This window comes from Hevea brasiliensis, chromosome 16, assembly GCF_030052815.1.
Source record: "Hevea brasiliensis isolate MT/VB/25A 57/8 chromosome 16, ASM3005281v1, whole genome shotgun sequence".
NCBI lineage: Eukaryota > Viridiplantae > Streptophyta > Magnoliopsida > Malpighiales > Euphorbiaceae > Hevea > Hevea brasiliensis.
Genome location: NC_079508.1, coordinates 54,537,635 through 54,563,415, shown reverse-complemented (window position 1 = coordinate 54,563,415; position 25,781 = coordinate 54,537,635). Strand labels below are relative to the sequence as shown.

At 33.4% G+C, this 25,781-nt stretch overlaps 1 protein-coding gene across 5 annotated transcripts; it reads right to left on the bottom strand.

Moving 5' to 3' along the window:
- Positions 1 to 212: 212 nt before the first annotated feature.
- Positions 213 to 20,707, bottom strand: LOC110634384 (protein CHROMATIN REMODELING 5). 5 transcript variants are annotated; one of them, XM_058138563.1, is made up of 31 exons: positions 20,238 to 20,700; positions 18,581 to 19,423; positions 18,371 to 18,438; positions 16,791 to 17,228; positions 15,714 to 15,938; positions 15,479 to 15,562; positions 14,266 to 14,325; positions 14,037 to 14,140; positions 13,817 to 13,868; positions 13,641 to 13,704; positions 13,007 to 13,100; positions 12,836 to 12,923; positions 12,622 to 12,756; positions 10,552 to 10,743; positions 10,385 to 10,452; positions 8,504 to 8,597; positions 8,268 to 8,392; positions 8,108 to 8,171; positions 6,385 to 6,597; positions 5,546 to 5,788; positions 5,333 to 5,443; positions 5,102 to 5,188; positions 4,712 to 4,894; positions 4,431 to 4,511; positions 4,100 to 4,345; positions 2,857 to 3,012; positions 2,551 to 2,728; positions 2,274 to 2,455; positions 1,503 to 1,856; positions 1,325 to 1,418; positions 213 to 1,204 (listed from the first exon to the last, which is right to left on the bottom strand). In XM_058138563.1, the coding sequence occupies exons 2-31, from the start codon at positions 19,293 to 19,295 to the stop codon at positions 726 to 728; spliced, it is 5,277 nt and encodes a 1,758-aa protein (XP_057994546.1). In that variant the 5' UTR covers positions 19,296 to 19,423; positions 20,238 to 20,700; the 3' UTR covers positions 213 to 725. The 5 variants fall into 5 exon arrangements, with proteins under 5 accessions (XP_057994546.1, XP_057994547.1, XP_057994549.1 ...); XM_058138564.1 differs by having other exon boundaries at positions 20,347 to 20,700; XM_058138566.1 differs by lacking the exons at positions 18,371 to 18,438; positions 18,581 to 19,423; positions 20,238 to 20,700 and adding an exon at positions 18,347 to 18,364.
- Positions 20,708 to 25,781: the final 5,074 nt, after the last annotated feature.

The window sequence follows — 25,781 nt, the reverse complement described above, 5'->3', positions numbered from 1 at the left end:
GTTCACCCGATCACCTGTCCAAGGAAGCGACACTGCAATTCTATTGTAATGTAAAGAAGCAAATATTAAAAATTCTTATTCATTCTTCACAAAGTTATCCCCAACACAAGCTCCTGGGTTTACGAGTAGCGACAGATAAATATATAGTTTTGGTTGTCAGCTGACAAACATACATTACATACATTATATCATAAGAAACATGAGCCAAAAAATAAAATGCAAAAATACAGAATTCTTTCAGAATTGGTAGAAAGGAAGAACAAGGGTTCAAAACTATGCAAAACTGATAATGTACACATTTCACATGGCACAATACATGTAATTTGTCCCGCTCATGTATATGTATTTTTCAAATTGAATTAGATGCTAATATTTCTTTTCCCTAACTCTTCACTATATACGTAAACAAATTACTGGACTCATTTCCTAAAGGACAAAAAAATTGTTGCAAGAAGCATGCATCTTGCTCATGTTAATTGAGTCTGGCCTTCTTCTCAGCCGCCTTCTCACAGATGAAAATTGCCCATCTGATGGAAAGCTTGTGATCGGCCACATAAGAACAAAGAGAAATCCGTAAGTTCTTATTTTGATGTAGAAAAAGAATTCCACAGTATGGCCACTGGCTGATGCTGTGATGCGACAGGGGAAAGCCACATCACTCAGTTTTCAATCAGCTGCTCTTCTCCCGGCAAAAGCTACAACTACTTTATCCCTGATGACAAATTCTATCTTGGAGGAAAACCAGTTTGACGCATCCGAAAGGGTCTCTCATTACTATGACGCCTACCATCCAATGGTGCAGCCCCAAGAATCCCCAGTGAATTAGGATCCGTTAAACGGGTACCATTACTCATAGGTCTTTGCAAGGGGGGTTGAAGTTGGGGGTGCGTATCAGCTTCAGCTCTTCTCCGCCGTTTCCATGCTTCAAATTTCCCATTATCATGGCCCTTCCGAATTGATTCTGACAGTTGATAGGCATTCACATTTTTATACCCTCTTTGCCTCCCAATATGGCGTGTCAGAGGAAAATAATTGGCATCACCATCTTTGTCCAATGGACCAGATGCAAAGCCATTCACATGGGAGGGTCCAACCCCCGCTTCCTCTTCTTGCTCCTGCTTAAGTTTAGAATATATCTGATGAAGCCTCTCCCCTGATAAATTTGAAAAGGTAGAAACATACTTCCATAATCTCATAGTCATCCCTGAAAAACCATTAAATTAAATGAGAAAAATGAGACAGAAGATAACAAGAAGAGTAAATTGAAGAGCAAAACCGATTCAGATAAAAGAAAATAAAGAAATAATGTGAAAATAACACATACTATCTTGTCGATAAAGCTGTTCCTGATACTCTAAGACAATTTGGTCTATCCTCCGCCCAATAAGCTGTAGGTAATTCCGAATCTTCGAAAGAACCTGGAGAAAAGGTTGAACACATAATTCTAGCATACATAAAAAATAAACTAGATATTACGGAATCAAAGTTTAAGATGTATCTACCTTTTCCTTTGGAAGGTCAGCACTGGTAGTCTGAAGCCTTTGAAGGCGTCTAAGGGTTTTAATTTCATCAACCATGACATCTTCACACCATTCCATCCATTTCACTTCCTTAAACTGCTCACATAATTCCTCATTGTCTGACATTTCACCCTCCTCCTTGACCAACTGTTCAGCTCTCTGAGGTTTCTGATGTCGATTTTTGTGCACATGGACACCAATCAATGCAGAACTAGGTTTTCCTTTCTTGACCTTGCTGCGAGATACCGGGTTGTTGAAAACGTTGTCCTTCTGCTTCTTGGAGGCCTTACGACCCACCTTAGCATTGGCATTCTTTCCACCAACAGCAACAAGTTCCTTAACATAAAAAAAAATACAACAAAACTACGTGGTTAATATAATATCAACATCAAACACAAGGGATGCACTAATGACATTATTACCATTAGATACAACCTTACACTAATCAATTAAGTACCAATATTAAACATCAAACAATCAGTCTACAAATATAGGAAGCCAGTTAATGACTTTCACATAGCTGTGATGATTGTAATTGTTCAAATGATAAGGCACACAAGAGAAGAGGAAATTTATGAGAAAGGTGAACAACATATAGAATGAAAAAAAGTCATAATGGAAAAATAAAAATGAGCCCCATGGCATATAGAATGAGAAAAGGTACAGCAAAACCAACTCTCTCATACTTAGTGGTTCGCAGGATCATTTAAATTGCAGCTAATTTTTCCCTTTCGATTGGCTGCAAGTTATTACCATTTCCAGAAGTGCATTAGCACGGTCCCTCAAATTTGGAGCACGTGGCAGGAAGGTCTCATGGTGTTGTAGTTCCACTGGAGCAATCTTCTTTGAAAGGCCAAGCCTTTCATCTAACCTTATCTTTTCCCAATTGCCAAATCCGTGATAGTGTACTCCCAAAAGAAATCTTGCATCATCAACTAATTAAAAAAAAATCATAATAAGTCAACCAACTGGGAAAAAAATCCATTTGTTACAGCTAAAAGAAAAAGTGCAATAGAAGGGCAAAACATACTCTGATTCCAGCCACAGCCCTTAGACCAATTTGAAGGTTTGAGATACATTAAAACTCGAAATTGTGCAATGGGGTTCTCATAACGACTAATTCGCTTTGCTAGTAGCTGAAGTTGTTGAACACGGTTCAGTAGATCATTAGCCTTCACAGGGACACCAAAAAAGTCCAACAAAGGACCCTAAAAGTAATCACAATCAAATATAATTTAGAAAAGCTTGAGATACCCTTTTACATTATGAAAAGGCTGGAGGTGATCGATAGTATACTGGCAAATGTAGCAGCAAAGATAATGGAACCAAATGATACCTTTGGATCAACATTTTCTCCATCAACTGCTTCTTTGCAACCATCTATAAGAGCATCAAAAAGCTCAATCTGTGCATGAGGTGGAGCTGCTGCCACTGAGCCACCAACGTCCGCAACTATTAAGTCTATTTGGTTTGCATTCCCAAATTTCACAACCTATTCCAGGGAAACAAAACACAAATGAATAAGGAAAATCCAAGGTATAAGACAGCGAGGCCACATGAATTGAACTATCGCACAAAGAATTCTATGGTAGACTCCAACCATGGGCGTCTTACAAAAGACTTGTCAAAATGGCACAGCATCAGAATGCACAGCCAACTTATGCAGGAGCTTCAATAAAGTAGATGAAAGATAAAGCAATTATGAGGCCCAAATTTTCCTTCAAGACTTCCTAATTGTATCAATTGGTTTGATTTGAATCACAATTCTTTCTCCGGCAAAATATAAGTGCAATTAAATAAATGCAGCAAAAACTCTCATGAATCATGAGAAACAAGAATATCGTTGCTCCTATCTTTAAATAGCTAGAGATGGATTTATAAAAGTTCAATGATACTTCAGATCTTAAAATTTATGAGAAGCGCTTTTAGGATCAGTTAAAACTGTTGTGTATACTGTGTCTAGCCTCCCGAAGCCTATAAAGATCAGGTAATATTCAGCCCCAATTCCAAGGATTGACCATAAACGTCTAAACTTACAATAAAAATGCTATATGAATAAACTCAAACACAATTAAGTCAACTAGGCTTAATATCAAACTAGGACAAACATCCAAGCTTTATCATACTCCAAATAGGTAGAGACAGCCATTGCAAAATTTTTTGGATCTGTGTTTCCATGAGCACCCATTTTATCATGTCAGAAACATTTAGAAGACTGAATCGACATATTTAACACAAATGCATATAAATATTCTTGAAATTTAGTCAGAAATAAACTAAAAGCAAAGGCTGAATAGATAACTTGAAATCTAAAAAATTTTACAAGAACAAGAGATTATATTATTAAACAAACATGACATTCAAAATCATTCCCCGAAAAAGAACCATAGTGAAATTTTCAGAAAATGATGAAAGCATCAATTCTTTAGTTTATATTAATTCAATTTGAAAGATGCAAGTGCTTAGTAAAATTTAAAAACATACAAATTCCTTTAACATACAAAAATGCTGTAAAGAAACAAAAAAATTTTATTAATCTTCTTTGGACAATCTAAAAACTTCGAAAGATGGAACTATACCGCACGAGAAAAACGTAATGCATCTCTCTTAGACAGATTCCCATGAGACCATTCTCTCACTTGGGCAGATGCTCCGTCAATCATAGGGACTGAAGGAGCAGAATAATCTGCCTTGCGACGTTTCTTCTCTCGCTCCTGTGGTTCCGGAAGCTCAGAATTTTTCTTTTTCCTTTTGTTACTTCTCTCAGATTGGCTAGCCTCAGCATAGCTCTTGTTGTTCCTTGCAGCACGAGGGGCCAATGCTTCCTAAAATAAAATATATAAACATTTATATTAAATACAACTCAAAATGATAACATGATGAATAAAATTCAACATGACAGGTTCATACTTCAGCTTGAGCTACTGCTTCAGGTTTTATCCAACGACTCCAGAAACTCCCATCATCTTCAGCACTACAGAAATTGGCAACCTATATATATAGATGTATATATATCAAAAAGAACAACGTTAAACTAAGTTAATCTGCAATATAAATTGTAAACAGGGACACCCCTTCCATGCTCTGCATCATCAATTGTAAATGCAGGAGCAATTGGGATATACTAGCAGGGAAAACATAGAAAAGCAGGATGATTAAACCATCAGCATTACATATGATCATTTTCTTACCTTAAAAGCACTCAACAATTCATGCCCTTCCTCTCCTTCAGCTTCCTTCTCTTCAACTTTCTCTGCTCTTTCAAGAATTTCATCAATATCCATACTTAATAGTCTCTGCTTGCTTTCTTCTTCATTTCTATCCTCTTTAAACAGTTCCTCTGCACCAAACCTTAAAATTGCAGACAACTCATTCTGCAATTATACAATGAAAAAGTTGTATGAGCAATGATGCTAAAACACAATAATACCGTAACATGGTGAATAAAAGGATGTTAGAATACAATGTGAAAATAAGATTACAAAGCATTCAAAACTGATAGCAAAAATAAATAGCCTAGAAGCTCATTTATACAACTATACAGAAAAGCTAAAATTAGAACAATATTCTTAACATCTTACTTTGTCAAAGTTACTCCCTTTTTTCGCTTCTTTCTTTTCCAATCTACCCTCCGCATTTAATTTTTGGATCACCAAATGATCAAGAACCTATAAAGAACACCAAACACAAAGAAGCGCAAAATAATAGGCTTACAAATTGGTATAGAATCATACACAGAATATGCACACACTTGTGGATCTGTAAATATGCAAGTAACCCATGAAAGTTTAAGATATATCGTAGCAAACTACCATCTTTTTCTTGGCTCGCTCCAAGATATCCTCCTCAACACTTTTGCTTGTGACAAATCTGTATATGTTAACTACTTCTTGTTGCCCAATCCTATGAGCTCTACTCATTGCCTGATTCCCAATCAGAAAAAATAACAGCTGTTTTCTTTAAATAATTCAATCAGAAAAAAGGAGGAAATAGAAAATCAAAAATTATATCACTATGCTCAAAACCTGTAAGTCATTTTGGGGATTCCAGTCTGAATCAAATATTATAACTGTGTCAGCTGTAGCAAGATTGATGCCTAGGCCACCAGCCCGAGTTGAAAGGAGGAAGCAGAAATCATCACTGCCAGGTGCATTGAAGTGATCCATAGCCTGCTGACGCAACTCAGCCTTTGTACTACCATCAAGCCTTTGAAATTGGAATCCCCTTAACGACATATATTCTGCCAGTATATCCAACATTCTGACCATCTAAAACAATTTACGAACATTGCATTTCGTTAATCACTTAATACACCAGTATCTATAAGATGAACAGACTGCTATACTAGCAGAAAGATCCAAGAGATTAAAACAAAAAAAAGAAAAATTCATAAAGTATGTGTCAAATCATTTCATTGCTCATTCATTAAGTTTCTGCGAAGTTATAGACAAAGGATAGCTTTTAGCACTTATGTAAAACTTTGGTATATGAATGTAAACTGAAAAAAGATGTATCACAAAATTTTAAAATTAGCAGATCTCATGATGACTGTTCAGTCCACCACTTAAACTTCAGTTGCAGAATGCAATATGGTAGGCCACTTGGCAGTACTCAGATCTGAACTTAATATCGCGTTTTCCCTTCCATAACAACTTCACTGAATTTGACTAGACTGAATATAAATCACACATGCATACCAAATAGGAGCATGCAGTACTAACTATGGTTATCCTTCATGACTATTATGACCATAATTATCTTATCTATTTGCCACAGAGAAGAAGCTGACACAAAAGGAAAGATTATTTCCGTCATAGCTTCAGGCACATTATTCCCACATATGCTAAAATGTTTTGAAACAAACCTGGGAAAAAATCAGAACACGATGTTTTGTTTCATGCAACCTGACAAGTAACTTGTCAAGTATAACAAGCTTCCCACTGCTCAAGATAATTCGCTCCAACTTGCTGCTATCATTAATGCCAGGATCCCCACCATAACCATGATCTGCACTTTCAAAAAGGAAGGGATGATTGCAGCATTTCTTCAATTCTACTACAATATTTAAAAGTGAAACCTGCAAACGTAAATGGCACAAACATGCATCAGTTTTTACATATTAGCAAATAATAATAACAATAATAGGGTAAATTACAACTAAATCCCTAAGGTATAGAAAAACAGTGCCATTAAGGCGAGAGGTGACACAAAGACGATAGGGTACCCTATGGCCTTAAGCAAAAGGCGATAGGCGAGGTAAGAGCCTTTTTAAAGTGAAGCGTCATATATATATTAACATAAAAATTATCATACTTTTAACTAGTTTGATAAGGAAAAAAGCATATTGAAAAGAAAAAAAAAATTTACTTGCACAATATGTAATATAAGAGAAATAGAGAGTAGAAAATAATTAGGTTATAGAAAGAAAATAAAATTTAAAGAAAGATTAACTAACTCCACTTTATTAGGGTTTAGGGAGAAATAGGAGAAGGAGAAGAGGAGAGACGAGGAGAGAAAAAGGCTTAAAAAAAAAGGTTACACAAAAAGAGGTGCACCTAGGCGAGAGAGGCACTCGCCTCTTGGGACTGGGGTGCGCCTCCCCCGACGCCCTCAATAACACTATAGCAAAATCTACAAGTTGGCCTCTGGTTTGTTTTTGAGTAACGATGTGGTTATCAAATTTAAATTATGTTAACAAATTAGTCACTATTGTTAATTGCTTTTCAATTTAAAACAAATTAGTCCATGAAATTATGTTTATTAACAAAATAGTCCCTATCTAAATTTTATATTTTTTACTATTTAATATTTAAATAACTATAAATATAAATATATTTTAATATTTCATAAAATATATAATTATTTAAATACAAAATAAATAATTCTTTAACATAAAATTTTATGTAAGGACTATTTTGTTAATAAAATAAAACTTCATGGACTTAATTATTTCAAATTGAAAAGCAATTAACGGTCAATTTAGATAGCAAAGACTAATTTGTTAATGGAATTTAATTTTGTAGACCAAATTGTTACTCAAAAACAAACCCGGGAATGACATATGGGTTTTGTTATACCTCAGGGACTTGGTTATAATTTACCTTAATAATAATAATAATAATAAGAACAAGAACAAGGCTAAAGAGTTGATACAAGAAAATTGCAATTTCAACAGACCAAAGAGCCCATTCAGAATGTAATCAGTTAATGCACATTTAACTGCCAACAGCTTTCGAGAAAACACAGAATTTTGCTGCCTATCTCAAGAGCATCCTGCATTTTGGACTCCATAAACTTTTAGGCAATGTTACAAATTGGGGCTTAAGACACCCAAACAGAACCATTCTTCATTTTAACATGGCAAAAAATAGCCATTTGCCAAGAATGTGGGAAAATAGAAAGGAATAAAAAGGATAAGAAACAGAATCTCAATATTATTTATTATTACTAAAATTACTAATTTTATAATGTTTTTATTGTAACACTTTAGATCAAAGATCAACAAACGAAAACAAATCAGGAAAGAGCTTTAGCATAACTTTCCAAGACTAATTATTTTCCAAATAATATTCAAAGCAAATATTAACCTGATTCCCACGAACTCCTTTATTCAGGTCATGAAAGTTGCGTTCCAAAATCCATTTATAGTACCTATACAAACGAAAGCAGCAGGTTGCACGAAATGTCAATCAACAGATGGAATCAAGAAGTATTCCACACTCTATCAGAAAATGAAATAATACACACTGTTTCTGGAGTGGCGACATCTCAACCCTCAGAACACGCTCAATCTTTGGTGGCAAGGATTTCTCTACATCCTTGATAACTCTCCTGAGAATGTGAGGCCTCAATTCCATATGCAGATTGGCAAGCTACACAACAAAATAAATATTCACTTTACAGTTCACAGTGAAGATAAGGAATATGTGGATAAATGATAAGGCATGGAGAAGATATGCAACAAAAGCGCCTTTATATCATACCTCAATTTCGTTAAAAGAGCTAAGGTTCTTGTAATTCTGAACGAAATCATCCTTGCTCCTAAACTTATCAGGATCAAGGAAGTGAAGCAGAGCCCTGTATAATTCAGAAAAACAGAGGATCATATAAGCTGAGGAAACAAGCATGATTTGTTGTTGTCAAAGCAAAAATACAAAGAAAAATAACATTAAAATCAATATTTGCATTTTCTCGCAATAAAGCAGAATACAATCCAGATAAATTCAAGTTATCACAAGCAGAAGCAACCAGAAACTTATGACCAACAAATTACAAAGAATGCCGTTCATTATTTTTGAAAAATACATAACCATGCATATCCAGCAATTTAAGTAAAAAATAGATAAATAAAAACTAAGAGCCATTTAAATGCTCACATTTCATAGCGTTGAAATTAAGGCTTACATTGCATATCTTTCCTTTTCTAAACTTTAATTTTTGTTTTTAATTTAAGTAACATTTGCAATATTAATTTCTTTTTCACCATATTATTCACTATGTTTTAAATGAAGATTTTTATTTTAAAGAAAAATTTTCTGGGCTTTCATATTCTTTTCAAATTGATATCCATATTTCCTATTTCATCAATAAATTGAAGTATCCATTTCTTTTAAAGCTCAATATACATATCAATATTGATATAAGAAACTTAGTGCAGATACTGATTTCAACTACATAAAAACAAACATAATTGATATAATCTAGGACTTAAAAATTAAGCAAATTACGCAAAAACTAGCATAAAACAATTGAGGAAGGGAGAATTAGTATCCCAATAAATGATTATCAAAGTAAACAAGGGAAGAAAAACAGTTTTTTAAAAGGAAAAATTACTATTTAGTCCCTGTATTTTCATGAAACTAACTACTTAATCCTTGTATCTTAAAAATATACTATTTAGTTCCTGTATTTTATTTCCGTTAAAAATATTTTAGTCCCTCTGTCAAATTTTCTATTAATCAAAGGATTTAATCCCAATCAAACTAATATTTAGTCCCTCTATTTTAGTGAAATAAATTAATTGATCTTTACATTTTGAAAAACACATTAGATAGTTCATGTAATTTGATTCAGTTAATTTTTTAGTCCCTCCCATTATTTTTTTTATACCCAAACTACGCTATTCGTCTTTTCCTCATTTTTCTCTCACCATGTCTCCTCCCCTCTACACCCACACTCTTCTCCCCCTCATTCTCTCTCTATTTTTCATCTGTTCTCCCCCTCCTTCTCTCTCTATTTTTCATATGTTGATAGAAATTTGTACAAGCTGTATGTATAAAAAGGTTGATCAATTTACTAGATCTCCAAGAAATCAAGATAATAATTTAGAAAAATTGTTTTCCAATAGAGAAAATACAAAAAAGATGCTTAAAGAATTGAATGAAAATACTTGATTAATTTTAAAAAAAAATGAAAATTAATATTTAGTCTCTATACAGCAAAACTTTCATTTTCATCTAGAAAAATATCTTTCAAAATATTGTGTTTCAAAATATATAAACTAATTAATTAGTTTAAATAAAATAGAGAGATTAAATAGTAGTATTTTTAATGGGATAGGGACCAATAAATAAATTCACTAAAATAGAGAGACTAAACAGTAGTTTGATAGGTATTGGTTAATAGAAAATTTAACAGAGGGATTAAATAGTTTAACAGAACCAAAATATAGAAACTAAATAGTATATTTTTCAAAACAAAAAGACCAAATAGTTAATTTCATTAAAATGCAAGGACTAAATAGTAATTTTCCCTTTCTAAAATTTTCCAAAATTCAGTTGGCCATCATGTCAGGGCACAAATTCTATTCAAAAATTCCTTATGAATTTAGTATAACCAACAATCATAGAGAAAAAAATTAATACCATAGCTCTTCCACGCTGTTCTGTAATGGAGTGCCAGTAATCAACAACTTGTTCTTGGTGCTAAATTCCTGTAGAAGAAATAAATCCACCATCCAATGATTGCCAGATTAGCTGACCACAGCAAATATGCAAGCTGAATAATTCAATTATTAGAGATTTAGCGTTACCGATAGAGTTGTATACAACTGTGCCTCACTATTTTTTAACCTATGGGCTTCATCAACCATGAGATAATTCCACTTGATCTTCGACAGAACTGCCTTATCCTTCAGAACAACTTCATATGTAGTCAATAGTGCATTAAATTTTATAGATCGCCCAACTTTTTTATCATTGTAGAATTCATATTGCTGGCAAACCTGTAACAAACGAATTACATAAATAATTGGAAATAAAACCTGCAGATACAAGTTCAAAGAACAAGCCGGTATTGCACATTTTAGCAAAGCATATCAAATCATCTACAGTAGATACATATGATACAAATTGAATTGCAATGAGCAGAAGCGTTTTTGTTTGCAAGCTTCAAATCACAATGATGACAGAGTTAGGTTCCAAACACTTACTGATAGAGAGAGAAAAAGAGAGAGATCATCTATCTCATTCATAACTGTTGGGAATCAAATTGTAAGAACTGAACATGGCTGACCACTTTAAAATCAAAAACCCATCCATATCTAAAACCTTAATTTCGTTTTTCCTTCTGCCAATCGGGTTTCACGGATTACATAAAAACTATAGTCTATTTTAACTGATTAAAATGAACCCTTCATCCCAGGAGAGAGAAGAAATCGCTACTTCTAATAACATTGAAGACTGTAAAGGTGGAGAGTTTTCAGTAACCAGCACACTACTCCTGTATAGTGTTATCACTAGTCATGGATGCCTTTGCAAGCATCAAGGCAGGGAGCTAGATCACAAAGATACATATGCTGCTATCAATTACTTTTGTATCCTTAAAGACTCATCAAAAACTACAGTATCTTTTCTCTGCACTGATTGAAAAGTAAGCTACTCCTTGTGAGAAAGAGAAGCTAAGAGCATGCCTAAACTACAGTATCCCTCTGCCCCAAGAATAATCAAGTAAAAATATGGGAACTTTTAGGACTGCCAACCCCTTTCTCGAATAATGGATTGCTGGACACCTGAACTGAGAAAAGTCTAGAAAGAGAGAGAGAGAGAGAGAATCACCCTCAACTACAAGCCTTTATCAAGCTTTAATATGTAAATGTAATCCATCGCATAAGCACTGAAAATGTTATAGTTTTTCAAAATTTCATAATGTTATAGCTACAGAGTCATATCACACAGCACTTCTCAACTTACATATATAACCCTAGTGTTTAAAATTTGTAGAACCTTTATCATTACACTATCCAATTCATCAACTTGATTTTGAAGGCCAATCACCAATTCAAAGTAGAATCCCAACGATATAGGCAATCCTAGAGACTTAGGACTACTTATTTTAATCAGAATAAAACAGGCTGGATTTTTGGGCTCTGATACCAATTGATGTAGAACCAGGAAGAATAGATCAAAAGAAACTAGATCAAAAGAAACTAATTCACAAGAATAAAGAGGGTAAAATAACACATTTTCAATAATTTTATTAAGTCTAAATAATAATCATCATAATAAAAAACTAATAACAATAGAAAACCTAATACTATTTATAGAGTTTGCAATCCTAATCACATTAAGATTAGAATACTAATTTAATTCTAATTAGGAATACTAAATTGAAATAAACTAGAAAATAATAATAAGTCTAATAATAATAAAATTCCTAAATATTAAAAACTCTAAACATCCTAATTCTACAAGAAATATAATTCCTAAATAGATTTTGAATCTTCCAATACAGCCTCATCGAATGACGTAGGAAATTCTAGAGACTTTAAGACTACTTATTTTAGGAAAAAATATATAAATAATTTATTTTATTTTACTGTTTTGTTTAGTGTACAAGTCCTAGTCAGAGTTGAATTACGGTTCTTAAAATCCTAAAGTAATTGGGATTTCAAACTCTATAAATAGTGTGCATGATTTCTCTATTTTATATACAGACTTATTATGACATTGATTATTGATTTGAGCAATAAACTTGAGAATTAGTTTCTCTTCCAATCTGAGAATTAGTTTCTCTTCCCCAAAATCCCCACAATATCTACATCATCCAATTTTTACAACCTCAGTTCAAGAAGACAATGGAAGCATGTCAAAATATGACTCACCTCTCTGCTCGCACGTGTACCAACATACACAATAACATTCATGTCAGGAAGCCACTTCCTAAATTCTTTAGCCCAGTTGGACAAAGTGGATAATGGAACAACAACAAGAAATGGCCCTGGGATTTGCTGTGCATTCTGCAGGAGAACAGCATACATTGTGCATCAAATAAAATGAAAATTATATTTTAAAAGAAATAAGCAGAAAAAAACTTACCTGTAAAAAACCAAGCATGGAAACAGACTGAACTGTTTTTCCAAGACCCATCTCATCAGCTAAAATGACATTTGTATCATTTCTCCAACTGTCAAGTATAACAAACTAATTACAAAATGTAACAAAGCAAGAACCTTGAAACACCATTTTCTTCGCCAAGCAAAACCATACCTATTAACAAGAAAATTCAAACCCTCTAGCTGATAATCACGAAGCTTTCCTCCTCTCAACCATTCTGGCTGTTCATCAAGCTTCCTTAAACTTGCTAAAAAATACAAATGGTAACGCATTAAATTATATAATCATCAAAGAAAATAACATGTACAGAATTTAATACATAGCAAAAGACACAACTACAGAATTTATTATGTTGAAAAAAAAAAATAGTACTACATCAGAACAAAGGAAAAAAAAGACTGTTGAAAGGACAAGGAAAGGAAGCAAGTCCAAAAGTTCAATTTGAGAGAAGAGGCTGTCATGGCAAATGAGAATAAAATATTATAATTAGAACAATAGGAAATATACATATTTAGCAAGAATATATCCACACAAACCACGCCTAATACAGAAAAAAGGAACAAAAAAAATCTATAACACACGTTCTAGCATAAGCTACTACAGAGCAATATCCTAATCAATTAAAAATTAACCCAAATGGCAAAACCAGGACATCTAACATGGAATGAAGAAAGCATTATCTACTGTGCATTCGCAATGGACCTCATCTAATGGTTTATTATTATTGTAGTTTTCAAAATGAAAAAACTCCCAAATAAAACCATTGCAGATGCCAAATAATAAAGACCTTTGCCTTTCTTGCGCTGGAGATCCACCATTTTCCCTTGTACAGCCATTGCAGCCTCACGTGCCTGCCATATAATGAAAAATATTATATAAAGCATGGCCTCACATGTCAGGCAAAATTTTCCAAGCAAGACCTCATTATGTGAGGACAAAAACACAATTAGACTGATGCCATACCTTGTATTCATCAATTGCATCTTGAGCAAATTCTATATCTATATCCTTCTCCCTGTACCGCACAATATTAACTTCAACCATGAGAGCAACTCTAGCAATTATTAAAACATTTGCACTAAAGTACAATTAATTCAGCATTCGAGGATTTAAAGAGCAACTTTAGCATAATTTAAATTGGAAAATTTTTTTTAAAAATCAGTCTCAAAAAGTATGGAAATACCAGGTTGCTTCGGCATAAGATAGTCCTTGCCACTTGACTAAGTACTCTGGTACAATATTCCCAGAGCTATCATTACTGATTCGATCAGAAATAATTCTCTCCACCTATAAATAAATTGGTAAGAAATTACAGGGTAGACAAAAGTAACAAAAAGATAAGTAAAACTCAGATCCAAGAAAGCAACAGAATGACAGAAGATCCCAGAAGAGAATAAGGCACAGAAACAAACCTGACTATTTTGCTTGATTAGATCCAAATCCATTTCCTTACTCACATCATTGACCTCAATCTGACAGTTAGATACAGCAGTAAATATGTTAGATCACGTAATTCATGGTCAGATAGATTTTGGGCGAGTATGGGACTAGAATCAAATAAGAAAAAGCAGTTTTCCAACTTAGCTGAGGTGCCACATATACTTACCGGCAGTTAATAAGGCAGTATTCAATATGAAAGCAATTAGGACAAGTCCCAATAAGATAATTGACACATATCATGTTCATGTTGAGATTGTCTCATACTTGAGATGGTATTGTATGCTATATGCTCTAAGCAAGAGAAGGGTTTCATACAGAGAGGCATAAGGGTGCATAAGGATTTATCCTTATGCATTGTATTTGCAGCTGTATTTTGAAACTCACAGCATAACGTGCCCAGTATTTTGAAAATCATATGTTTCAGATTTACACGTTCACATTCATCATCACTGACTGTAAGCTCAACATGTAATTACATAGACCATTAACTCTATCAACAAAAAATATAATAAGCATTACCAAGAATTAAGAACCAAAATGTTAATGGTTTCTTTAGGGAAACACACATGGATGCATTTTTAGATACCCATTTGTGTGCCACTTCACTTTCCCTGGAAAAGATATCCATTGATATGCTTTCACTTTCTTCCTATTGTAAATTTATACAAATGCATTGGTCGTCTATTTATTCACACCATGACAATACCTTTCTTATATTATACTCCCTCCGTATTCCTTCTTAGGATGTCCCAAAATGCATGCCCATTTTCACAAAGTCAAAAAAAAAGTTGATTTCCTAATCTACCCCTCATTAACTTCATAGTAAAATGTGATATTAATTATAACTATGTATAATTTCAAGGCAAACAAATGTATGGAAAGAGAAAGATGACAATTTTTCTAGAAAACAATGAGGGATATAAAAGGAAGAATAAAATGAAAAATGTGAATCGGCAAAGTATTAAATATGTTTTTCTTAAACTGTGAGTCAAAATGAAGGTGACAACCTTTTTGTGACAGAGAGGTTAGCAAGGGGCATAAGACGAAGAACCAAATGAAAAATATGAGTCACATTAAATAAGTTTTCTTAAACAATGTGAAAAATTGAAAGTGAATACCTTTTTGGGACTGACTTAGTGGTTAAGAAAAATAAAACTATTAACTCATGATGGCAAGAGGCATTACCTCCTCACGTGTAAGCATTCTCCGATACTTCACATCTTCATTAACTTTCTTGGTGTAGTTCAATACCTTCTTAAAACCACTCAGCTGAAAGTACATACAAGAAGGGCATTTGAACAGCAGATAGACGAAATGGGATCATAGAAAAACTTCTGAGCAGAACCATGCATATAAAGGTGCATACAACTAATTAAACCTTAAAATATATGCAAGAACAACAAAAAGAATGCAATCATACATTTTGTAATTCTGCAAAAGATTTCCACTGGCAGTGCAAATGTGACTGGCCTTTCCATTTGATTAAAAACTCCATTTCATTCCAATCTGGTTCAGAATCAAATAAGTGGCTTAATAGAACAGGCTCTGTTGATTGATTGTTCCTTAAAGCGTCTTCAGCCATGCCCCTTGGCTGATGCCACAGCACTCTTTCAATGATGTCACCATCTTCCTCTTCAATTTCTTCCTAAGAAAGTAATTTGGTGGCAAAAAAGTAAAACACAAGCATGACTAAAAATATTAGAACAAAACTTCGTGATGTAATAACATAATTCCTGTGTAAACCAGCATTTAGCCCCAAGTTCAAGCTAGAATACTGAAACCCAAGGCATGATGACACTTGCAAACCAGGAATAGGGAAAAGCTCAAAAACAGTACCTTATACATATAAAACAAAAATCAGAGTGTCAGGAATTTCTACTATGACTCTGCATTCATCACTTCCAAAAAGTTAACCTTTGACAGCCAACATAGGCATACACCAACATTTACCCCACGAATTGACCAAATCAGTCAATATCTCGAAGGCACTAAAAGGAACATGTCAAAATCATTCCTAAACAGCTTTCATGGTTTCAGCATAAAAATCACATGCATATGCATACAAGGAAATCAGCAAAACTAACCTTAGCTACCATGTCAGAAAAGAAAAGAAAAGAATTCTGATAGTACAAAGAAGACTAAAGGAAGTAGTGAAGAAGAATAAAAAGAACAGAGATAAAGGTAAGGACAAAGAAGAAATGGCAAAGACCTAAAGTATGTCCAGTCCTGATTGCACTGGATAAAACACATCTACTTTCATCCCTACCAATTATTGACAACCCACACAAAATATGTGCATCCTCATTTTACTTGATACAAAGACCCAAAAGAAAAGGGGAAAGAAGTAAACCTAAGAAACAAAAGAATAAGGATCAACTTAGCCAAAAAAATTGGCCTCTGGTCAGAAATATGTAAATTTTAAAAACTTGTAAATTAAATTGCACTCCTTTTTGATAATTTAACCATGTAACAGCACAAAATCAGACCTACTACTCACCTTCTGGGGCTTTTTCTTTTTCCCTTCATCTATTTCATCACTTTCTTCACTTTCAACATATGATACCTTTCGAACTGATCTACTAGACATGCGAACCTCATTATTTCTTCCACTGATAGCTGTCGACACAGTGGATCTAGCATTAGACTTACGGATATGCACTCCTCTTCTTGTCATGCTCTTAACATCTCCATCACTGTCACTGTCAGAGTACTCTGCTGAATACTCATCCTCTTCAAATGATGCTTTTCCTCTCTTTTGTCGAGTTAAGGCATGTAACGACTTGCTTTCTCTAGCAGATTTCAAAGTACATACACCTTTACCTCGTTGCCTACCCTTGGACTTTTTCATGTAGTATGAATCATCTTCATCTGAGACATCCATATCATCATCAACATCATCATCTTCATCTGAATCTTCACCATCCCAGTCTTTACCCTGGCATTAGTGAAAAAGCACTCCATCAGGGTGCCAAAAGTATTGGTTGTACAAAACACTACATTAAGTCAGTGATTAGGCAAATAATAAACATAAATCATATTTTTCACAAGTACATATTTCCCATTCAAAATTATCAATGAAAAGTGCGGCTTTTTCATTTAGCAAATCACCTACAAAAATTCAAAAATAAAAACCTGCAGTGAGAAGAAGAGAATATGAGAACTTTTTCAAGTTTCCTCAACTATTTTTCTCATGCAGACATTATCTTACATGTCACACATTCTCTCTTCCTCTTCATTTATTCTCTTTGCATTAGTTTCAAATTCTTGTGCATCCTAGTTCTCTGCACACTCTCTTTATAGGCCAATGAGAACAGAAAAAGTGCATGCCTTGCTCCAAGTTCTCCATAATAACTTATTCTCAAGTTATCCCACATATATAGTAATACTTACCAGCTTTAAAACCTTGTGACCCTTACTTTGAAATTCCGAATTCTTTTTTATTGATATTCCAAATTAGTTTTTACTTTGATGCCAAATTTGTAAATCCTTCAAAAAGTAGCCATGTGCATCAACTTGGATTACAGCTGTTGGGTGCCCCTCCAAGCCACTATCCACCATCCACTCACCTTCTGCAATCACAAACTAAATTTCTACAACCATTCTCAACCCAATTCTAAGCATTTCTCAATTTTTAATCAGCATTTCAGTCATCATAAACCAAGCCATGCACATTTTCAAATCGCAAATGAAAACAAATTAAAGAACACTATCAAATTTAGAAGACTTCATTGTATTGTAGTAATATAACATGACTGCAAGTGGTAAACTACTTAATAGATCCATTTACAACACTGGAAACAGTACTCACATTTGGTCTCTCCAAAGCTGTCTACACCAAATTATAAAACCTAACTAGTATCTGCTATAAGAAAATGCTGTGGCAAGAATGATATAACTTTAGATAGCTACGGTAATATTACTAATCATGCAACATACAACAAAATATGGAATTGAAACATTAGTAACAGAACCATAAACTTGACATGGCTTGTCAATGAGTTCCCTAGGTGATAAAAGCAGTAAAAGATATAAACACATAAAACAGCAACGAACTTGTCACAGTGCAATGACATTAACCTTGTTCCCTGCATGGCCACTAGCAACGCCATAATCAGGGTCAAAGTCTGCATCATCAGGATCATCCTCTGCAAGCAATAAGACGAAGAATTCAGTCCCATCCATTAAGAGTAATTACCAAAAACTATATAATATGAGCAGATCTCATATCTCGTTTTAAAAAAGATATTGATGACCTCATAGAAAATACAGTAATAGCAAATAAGTTACCATCTTCCTCATCCTCTTCTTCATAATCAGCATCGCCATCATCATTATTGTAGTCATAATCGTCATCTTCATTGTTGCCTAAAGCTCTTGAACTCCTAGAGGAATTATTATTAGCAGGTATAGGTTTTGAATGCGCCCTAGAAATCAACCCAGTTGAGTGGTTAAATCCTCTATAATGCATAGAATCACTTTGATCTTCCCCGTCCTGCTCATAGTATTCATCAGACAACATTTCATCTGCAGGTACATCTGAGAAGCCCTTTTGCCCCTTACCAGCTTCTTTTTGTCCATCATCATCTTCCGACTCTAATCTATCATCCCTTCCATCTGATACATTATCCTCTGACCCTTCTACATTTTTATAGTCTGATTTTGAATCATGACCAGAATCAGATGCTGCTTGAGCACCCATAGGTTGGCAGTCCTTCCAAAAAGTTGAACCCCATTTTCCAGCTGCATTTCTCCTTCCTGAAGACTGAACGTGTGAATTGCTTACCCCAATTCCATTGTCAGCAGCTGCATCACCCTGCATCCTACCAGCATCTTCCCCTTCACTCTCATATTGTGCATCCATATTGATATTGAATTCTCTCTCAATTGAAGTAACATCTATATCTTCATTCCCCGCCATTCTACCAATTCGCTGTCCCTGTGCTTTTTCTTCCAGTACACCATGTGAAACAGTTTGGTTTGAATAGTTTCTAAAAAAAGCCATCCTCTCACATGGAATTTCTGCAAAAATTACTTCCGGCCTCTTGCTATCAGATATATGTTTTGTGGACACAATGTAGCAGGTAGGTTCTTCTTGTCAGTCTCCTGCAACCTCTCCAGAAGCTTATGATGCTATGAAGCAAATTGAAGAATCAGAAGAAGTCATCAATCGTAAGGAATCAACAAATAAACCACAAAAACAACAATAACCCAACACGCAGTAAGGAAACAGAAACACAGCCAGTTAGTTTCAATTGGCACTTCACAAGATTCTCAAGAAAAAAAAGGGAACGGGGACGAGGGGGAAGAGTTAGTATGTTTCATTGAGTACAGGCAATCATTTATTTTTCAAGTGCCAATTGAAAAACATAGAAGCATTTAACATCAACTTCATTGATTCTATGACACATTCATTAACTAGATGCATTAGAGGAAGAAAATTAATGTTAAAGGAGACTCTAATCATAAATTGAAACGAAAAGGTTAGGCGAAGATGCACATAGAAAACGCCACTTGCTTTGCTGCCCAGTTTCGGGTTCAAAACCAATAATGAAAGACTAAACCAAACCACATAAGAGTAGCTAAAAGAGTTCAAATGAAACCAGAAATCAAAAATGCAAAATATCAGACTGTATTCACACAGAGTCTACTAAATTCACACCAGAAAACAACCAGAAACTGGAGGAAATCCGATCCTAGTAATCGAAAAACTCCTCAACACACAAACCAGAAGATAAAAACAAATCAAACAAAGCAAACGACAGATCCATGAGCCAGCAGGCAAAATCCAATGAAATAATCACTTGCGGCTCTAAGAAGTCCAATTTAGAAACCCTAAATCACAACGAGCAATCTATATTTGAAATCGCAAACTCCGAATTCGCAACAATACACACTGAACTAGGATGGCAAAAATGCAAGCCGATGATTTAAACAGGGAGCTAACCTTTTTACGTCACAAAAAAGAGAGAAGAGATAGTGTGATTCGAGTATGGTTAATTTAGGTCAAAGTTTATAAAAAAAGAGAAAATGCGCATGTTAATAATCGTGCGCACCTTTCCACTCGCCGGTAAATCAATCGCCGGCGGCTAAAATTTTTTTCAAAAAAAGGAAAAAAAACGAAGTCGTTTCGTGTTCCGGGTTTCGGTTTCTTAAAGGATTCGGGTTTGGACTATAAGTTGAGGTGTCGGCGGAGGAGGTAGCTAGTATACGCCGGACTGTGACTTCACCGTCATTCCGATTTGAGCGGAAGACGACGAGGCGAATTTGGATTAATCGTCAAATGGTACCCGTCAGAGGAGAGAGAAAGAGAAAACACACGCGCCCAAATTTTTTTAGAGAGAAAAAAAAAGAAAAAGAGCTTCTGTTTTCTAGAGACGAGTTTCGTCGAAGAAAAAATTCGGGCTTTATTGCCCTTGTAGAAACGTGTTTACAGTTTATTTTCTCTCTCTATTTATCGCCAAAAAAAAAATACTACTAGAAAATAAGAAAAAAATAATTTTTCTCTCTAATTTTATTTTTCTAGGAAGTAACCAATGGGGCAGGAACACATGGCAATACTGTTTTGGTTTTGCGAATAATCGGAGTGTAAGAATGAGGCGAGTTTTTGAAAGCGTTGCTCGCGGCTTCGAGGATTGAAACTTGAAGCATGATGGAGTCCAGTGTAATATCTAAAAAGTCTAAAATGCCCTTGAGTTATTTTATTTTATATTTTTAAATAAATAGAGTTTTTGCCTTTTCATCGAGATACACCTGTAGGGACTACAGGGGATGTGGGATCACAAATTGGCAGGCCCTAAATGACCACGGCAGTAGGAGGAGAAAGCATATTCCCATTTTTACGTATGCAAGCCAAGCCGCACCCGAAGCACTTCATTACCATATCAATGAAATATTTATTAGTATTGTAAATTTTAATTTATATATATATATATATATAATAAAGTGTATAAAACATATAAAAAATCAAATATAAGATTTTCTTTTATTAGTTTAAAATTGATAGTAATTTTTATAGTAAATATAAATATTATATAATTATGTTTTGCGATTTTAAAAAAATTATGGATATAATCTCGTGATCCCATGGGTAAGAAAAAAAAAAAAAGGTAAAAGGCGTACTGAATGGCCATATTGTGAGACTTCCCATAGTTAAATAAATAACTTAAAATAATAAATTTAAATTGTATTTAATAGAAGGTTAAAAAAAATTAAAAGTTAAATGCTATGGTGTATTTGATAAAAAGTTTAAAATACCAATGATTAAATGTTAAGTTTTAACTTTTAAGAATGGTAATTATTAATTTAAATTTTAAAAATTAATATTTAATCTCTCAAGAAATACATAAATATCAATGAAATAAAAAGTTAATTTATTCCTTTTTAAATATCTAAACATCATTATTAAAAGTTAAAAATTACAAAGATAATAATTATCATTATTAATCTCATATCAAACACCTCATAAGTTTTAACTATTAAAAAGGACAATTATTAACTTATGCTCCATAAGGTTAAGATTTAACCCAAATAAGATACAAATATTAATGAAGTGAAAAGTTAATGTAATCTTTAAGTATCCAAACAATATTATCGATGCTTAAAAGTTATAAATATAACAATTATCCTTTTTAATTTTGTACTAAACAATCCTTAATATAAAATCAAGATAAAGTGGGTGACTTATTTTTAAATAAAAAAAAAAAAAAAAAAAAACATTTCCCAATAGTAGGCATCTTCTCGTATGGGTGAAAAGAAGAGACTTTTCAATGGTCCACGAATGATTACTCCTACAAGATGAATATAAGATTATATTCATCTTGTTATTGATGAAGAAGTATCTGGCATGGAGCCTCTGATCATTAAGTTAGAGGATTGATTGGTTGAATAACATGAAAAATTCTCTTGCCCTTAATAGTGTAAATGAGAGCTCTTGATTATGGGTGTTAGGCTCAATACTTTGCATACTTTTTTAGGCTATTTGAATATGTATGTCACACATTATCTTTTCGTAAAGCACAACATGATCTCGTAGTATATCTAATGAATTACCGAACTTCACCTACCGATAACCCATTAAATATACTTAAGGGATTTTAAAACAATTTTCATTTATTTTATGGTAGTGGGTAATGCTGAAGTATTATTAAAAACCCTTAATTGAAATGTAGTCTCTAATGTAAATATTGCTTAATTTGGATTTTTTCACAACTTTTACAAAAAATTCGGCAGAGTACCGGTTGTATTTTGAAAAAACATTTCTTCAAAAACCTGAAAAAAAAAAACATTTTCAATATATTTTCCTCAACCACAACTTCATCAAGTCTCAACTCAACACAATTTTCAACACAATTTCAAATTAATCTCAATGTTCACCAATTCTAAATTCAATACATTTTCAACTAACATAAATGTTATTTCATTAAAAAATATATACATACAAAAGTCATAATTTTATAGAAAAGAAAACGAAAGCAATAATATTACAACTTGACTGTACAACAGCTCAATCAATTCAAAAGATACATATAAATAAAAATATTTACATCAAACTAAATTACATGAGTATAAATAATACGTCCGTACAAAATATCCAAGTATGCTCCCTTATCACTGTAGCAGCTCATTTGCTACTTTATCTTTTCCTTTATTTACGACAGCAAATAAAAGCTATCGCTCAGTAACTTTTACTCAGTGGTACACAACTAATATTCATTAAAAATCATTATGAAATAAAATAAAACAATTCATAGCATATCAATATTTTCATACAAATGAAGCATGTCCAATTTATCAAATCACTAAATTCCTTATTTCAACATAGTTCACAAATTTCAAAGAAAAAGTATTGTCAAGTACACACAGTCCAGACCATGAAACAAAATTTCACGATCAATGCCGTGTTGTACACCACGATAAAGCAAATCACCTCACTAACTATTATTAATAAGGGAAGGGCTAGTTAGCTAATGAGTACTCACATAGTATTACCCCACTAACCGTTATTAATAGGAGATATAAGCAATTTTTAATTGTCAAACCTCAAATAGCCGTTACTATCGGAGATTTCTGAACGAGGCTGTCATGCTAACTGTGTATTAAAAACTAGTTCATAAAATTGCATTCAAATAATTGCATTTCAATTCGCTTAACATAAATCATTCAAGAATTTACCCTTATAGGGTTGGCAACACACAATTCATAAAGTTCAAAGAGAAAATCGTAATTGCCACCAAAACATTCAAACTCATAATTCATTCAAAATAATTTTCAATATTAAAACTAATTGAATAAACTTAGTTGTGTACAAACCTCTAGTAAGTCGTCTCTTTGCCTTGACTTATATTTCCCTTACCCTTCCCAGTATCTTTCTCTACTGAAATACATAATTAATAATCGTCCAATCCATTTCCATAATTAAACTAACACTTAAATATATGCATGCTAAATTCCTCTCATAATTTCTTCTAAAAGTTGAATTCTTTGTATGTGGTATGTTATGGTTACTATTCATTTGACCATTAAGTCAAAATATTAATTGTTTCCTACTAAATAGGTATACTAATTCTAATTATCCCCATATATCACATTTTGGATCACTTTTTTATTGGTATGGATTGCGAAACTCAATTCAAGGTTTCCTAGAAGAAATTGCAAATTTTCAGTTTTAAGTCACGTACTTCTACTATTCTATTGGACCCTCTACAGTAGGAATTTGGCTAACTTTCCTCCATCAAAGTTGTTCCTTATTATGTATAGTTTAATTCTCTTTTTGAATCACTCCATTTGAAATTTTGTAGCTCAAGTTATGACCATTTAACCATAACTGGTCGGATTGACCAAAAATCCAGAATTCTGGGTAAATTCTGGTTCTGGCAAGTTTGAGGACCTAACTTTGGTTAGTAATTTGATTAGATTATGATCAGAATTTGGGTCTGTATTCTTTATGAAAGTTGTTGTACTATGTCTAAGCTTTCCATTGCCATAAAAATTAGGTCATTTGGACCTTTCTATACCAAGTTATAATCATTTAAACAAGTACTATTTATGTGGTCAATTATATATAGTGGCAGTGTGTGAAATCTAGATTTAACCTAATTTTACACCTACTTATGGTCAATTTTAGGGTAAAATTTTTGCATGAAAATTGTAGCTTTGTGTCTTAATTTTCATCTTCAATTGACCTCACATCAATTGGAGCAACATAATTACAATTATGGCCATTTAAGTGGACCATAGTCAGGCTATCTAGATTAAGCATTACACATTCACCATTTCATTTCAATTTCATGCATTCACTCACACTCCAAATGACATCAATTTACCAATTTAAACCTCAATTAGGTCAATTGGCAGCAATTTTAAAAACTCTCAAAATTTTTCCCAATTCTTCGATTGTCAAGAACCCTAATTTCTCACTTAACACAATTCACTAAATTAAAGTGCATAGAATTCATTTATATTTTCAATCAAGCTTACTTACACCATTCATGTCATCAAAATCAATCAAATTCCCTTTTTCCCTAACATGGCCGAAATTCATGGGGCTTCCTAGGTGCATGAAATTTTTCAATTTTGAACTAATTTCTAAGTGTCTCACTTCATTTCTTCAGTATACATAGCTTTAAATTGTAGAGAGAATAACTTACTTGATATGAAACTTTCCTAACTTATTGCTTCTTCAAATTTTTCCTCCAATTCTTTCTTCTAAACTTCTTACCAAGGCTCAATTACTAGTTTTCCTCAAGAAAAGTAGGAAATTTAGGGTTTAAATTAGGGTTTAGAAAAGCTTATCATAAGCTTTCATGGTGGATTTGAGTGAAGAAGAAAGAGATGAGAGAGAAGGACATGCACAGCAACAATAGGGAAAGAAGACCACTTTTAATTTTTAAGTTTTTAATTGTGATTATCCATATTTATATTTATCCTAAATTTTCAAAATTTAAAGTTATAAATTTATGAAGTCATGCTTACCTCCCTTGAGTGATGTCATAAGGCATTTTATATTTGAATTTCTTTTCATTTTCATTTTCTTTCACTCACCTCTTCACTTTGAATCTATGTTTCATAATTTTAATTTCTTACATTTTAATGGATATTTAGGCCAAAAATCACCTCTAAGAGTGAATTGACCAATTTGCCCCTTATCGGCCTGATACGATTTTCCAATAACACTGTATTACTTCCTGAACCTTGATCTAATTATTTGACCTTGTTCTCCACTCTTTTCTGTGATTTTCACTTTTTCTCTAGCTTCGCAATAATCTCTAGGACTGCGGTGTCATAATTTCTCATACAAAACTAGGGTTGCAACTGATGTCGCAATCACTTCCCGGTACGGTCACCCATCGCTGTGACCTTGGCTCATTTAACATTTTATATTTTATTTTTCTTATTTGTATTTTACTTTCAGGTAATTACTATTAATTTTTATTCCGGACTTTTCTAAGTAGTACAGACATATTTTTAGACATCCTAACTGTCCGGACAG